Source organism: Cystoisospora suis (genome assembly GCF_002600585.1).
Source record: "Cystoisospora suis strain Wien I chromosome Unknown contig_6325, whole genome shotgun sequence".
Classification (NCBI taxonomy): domain Eukaryota; phylum Apicomplexa; class Conoidasida; order Eucoccidiorida; family Sarcocystidae; genus Cystoisospora; species Cystoisospora suis.
In genome coordinates, this window is record NW_027159114.1 from 1 (window position 1) to 3,112 (window position 3,112).

The 3,112-nt window shown below is 54.9% G+C and overlaps 1 protein-coding gene across 1 annotated transcript; it reads left to right on the plus strand.

Annotated features, from left to right (window-relative positions):
• On the plus strand, positions 1 to 2,784 carry CSUI_009919 (uncharacterized protein; the record flags this gene model as incomplete). The annotated part of the gene is made up of 1 exon (XM_068070028.1): positions 1 to 2,784. A coding segment is annotated over one exon (2,196 nt), but the record flags the coding sequence as incomplete, so codon positions are not given.
• Between the last annotated feature and the right edge of the window lie 328 nt (positions 2,785 to 3,112).

Sequence of the window (3,112 nt, forward strand, 5' to 3'; positions counted from 1 at the left end):
CAGGCAAAAACACAACAGCCGGCAGCCGGAAGCAGATCAAAGAGGAACACAGGAATCTCGGGCGACTTTCTCAGTTCGTGTAATTCGTCAAAGGAACAGCAGTCGACTGTTCCGGCAGCAACTCCAGGGCCCACGACAGGAAGAGGGGAAGTTGTCTCTCAGTTGAGCACATCACCCACACTCAGTCCGCACTCGGGCCAAAGAGAGCAACGGTCAGCCACCGGTTCGGCCACATCAGAGCCGACTACGGAAGAGGGACACGGGTCGACTACCTTAGCCACAGCACCAGAACCGACGGGCGACCACAAGCAATCAGTTACCGGCTCTTCAACTACAGCGTCAGCCACAGCAGAAGGACAAGGATTGACGACGATGGAGCACCGGGAATCGGTGACAGGAGCGCAACAAGCTGCGACAGGGGGACGACATGGACCGACGGCAGGAAGAGAATCAGAGTCGACAAGAGGAGAAGAAAGGCAATCGAAGGCGGCAGGAGGAGAGCGGCAGTCGGCGGCGAAGGAAGGACACCACCTTGCGGATACTTCTATAACATCACTGCCGGCTACAAAAGGTAGAAACGGCGACGGTAAATTGGCAGCAGGAGCAAAGGGGACGAAGGTAGGCCAGGGGCCGGGCAAAACCAGTACCAATCGAGGAAGAAAAGGCAGGAAAGGGCAAGAGAAAGGGAGGCGGTCGGGGAAGGTGGTGGCAACACAGGCGAGACCTCAAAGGCAACAGTTCATAACAACTCCAGCACCACCACCTGCGACGACAACTGCCGAACGCCGACAAGCGACAGCTTCTGTGACCACATTTGCGCAGTCGTCGACTGAGGGTATAGCGGAAGCGACTATACCGGCGACAAGAAAACAACCGGCACCACAAACAAAGCAGCAGGTGAGCGGTTGGTTTAACTGGCTTGGTTGGGGAGGCGGAGGAAGACAGCAGTCGATCGCTGTGGAAACCACACCAGCGCCGACGACGGGAGGGCAGCAACAGGAAGTGGAAGAGCGATCGTGGTTGAGCCGTTTTTTTCTGACGTCAGGGAGTGAGAAAAAGGCGACGGAGGAAGAGCAGGTGTCGTTTCTCACATCTCTGTACAACCTGGCAAAAAAACAACCCCAAGCGATTCCAAAAGCCGGGCCGCCGCCGGTGACCTGTTCCATGGAGAATGGGCGCCTGGTAACACATATAGGGAAAGGCTGGTGTGAGGATAGCGGGAAGTCAATGGAAGGCACGTTGACGATTAACGTCACGTACAGAGGCAGGAAACACGTCTTGCACCTGTCTCAGTATACGGAAGCATGCATCAAGAGGAACCCGAAGCACCACCTGCTTGAGTCACTGACCAAGGCGCTACAAGTACCTCAGACAGAAGTAGAGAAGGTCGGGGAGCGGAACGTACGAAGGTGGTGGGACCCGAAGGCTAACAACTGGTTTGTCGATGGATACACTTACGATGGCATCGACCATCAATTGTATTTACCTATGGAGCTGTGGACGGTTTTCCGACACAAGTACCGGGAGTGGAAGGACGTTGAGCTTCTGTGGCGTGCTCTTGTGAGGGAGATTTGGAAAGTTCCCGCTGACGCACCTACCACCACTGTAGAACCCTCAGAGACGCCTCCGACTACTATCGTTTCGCAAGCAGGCACGATCTGGACTTCCCCACAACATTCAGAAGAGGACAAGGCGACTTTTATACCACAGGCATACTCCAGCACTACTCTTTCTGAACAGCCAGGAGAGAGCTGGATAACGTCTCTGCACTCAGGAGGGACTCTGACAACTTTACAGCCAGACATAGCTGCGATCTCTCCACAGCCAGGCACCACCAGGACTCCGCAGACAGACCCGAGCGTGACAGTTTCTTCACATTCTGCAGAGAGCTCGACAGCTTCACAGTCACGAGGGAGCCTGCCCGCTCTGCCCCAGTCGGGCCCGACAGCGGCCGTGCCTCCGCAGTCAGGAAGGAGCTCGACGACTTTTTCACACCCAGGAGGGGGCCTGACAACTTCTTCAGAGTCAGATTCGACTGCGGGTTTTCCTTCACAGTCCCAAAACAGCTCGACAGCTTCGCCATCTCCAGAAGGGAGCCTGACAACTTCTGCACACTCAGACTTCACTGTGACTTCTCCACAGTCAGGCGCGGTGCCCCGGCGGTCAGGAGGGGGCATGGTGACCCCTCCACAGTAAGAAGAGAGCTCGGGGACCTCTACATTCAGGAGAGAACTGGACGACTACTGCACAGGCAGACACGGGTGTGACTGCGTTTACACAGCTGCGGGGGAACTCGACGACTTCCCTACAGTCAGGCAGGGCTGTGCCTTGTTCACGGATCCGGAGACATCTGCAAGGCTACTACACAGGCAACAGAGAGGTGTGATTGTTGATGTGGCTGCCGTTGACGGGCAAGAGGACAAGCGACGATGGCGCAGATAGGTTTCAATAGCCTGGAGTGCGTTGCTCGCTAGTGCGGGTGTCAACTGATCCCTAAGAACACGAACCGTCGAAGAAGGACGCGAAGGGAGAAACAGATATCGAGAAAGATTCACTCTTTTGTTGTGCTTTCGTTTTATCGCGTTAACTACACGAAGAGGAAGAAACGGCTGCCGTCGGCGATTCTCCAACACAGAAGAACGGTGAGGGCTTTCTAGGGTACCGTGAACCGTATATTTAAAGACATATGCCCTCCTTGGAAAACACACAGATATAGAGATATTGTACAAAGCTCTTTGCACAGAATAGTATCGCTTTGCTTGGCGACAGTTTGCCACTAGGACTAGACTCTTCGGTGTGTTGTGATGACTGCAATGAGCAACCGTCGCCAGCTCTGCCGAGCAAGCACTTCCTGCCGCTCATGGCCGACGACGCTCCGGATTGCGCGTGCGTTCAAAACAGTAGGATGGTTCCATTAGGTGTCGTGATAGCACCCCCACCTGCGTGTGGTAAGGCGAGTTGCTTAGAGCGCTGCTACCGAACTCAGCTTGCCGGAACAGCACAGCTGCCACTGAGGGCCGGGCTAGTGAACACAGCCCGCAAAGAACTTACGGTAAAGCTAAATAAAGTATTGCTCGAATGTGATCCAACGCTAAAAAACGACACCCCGGTA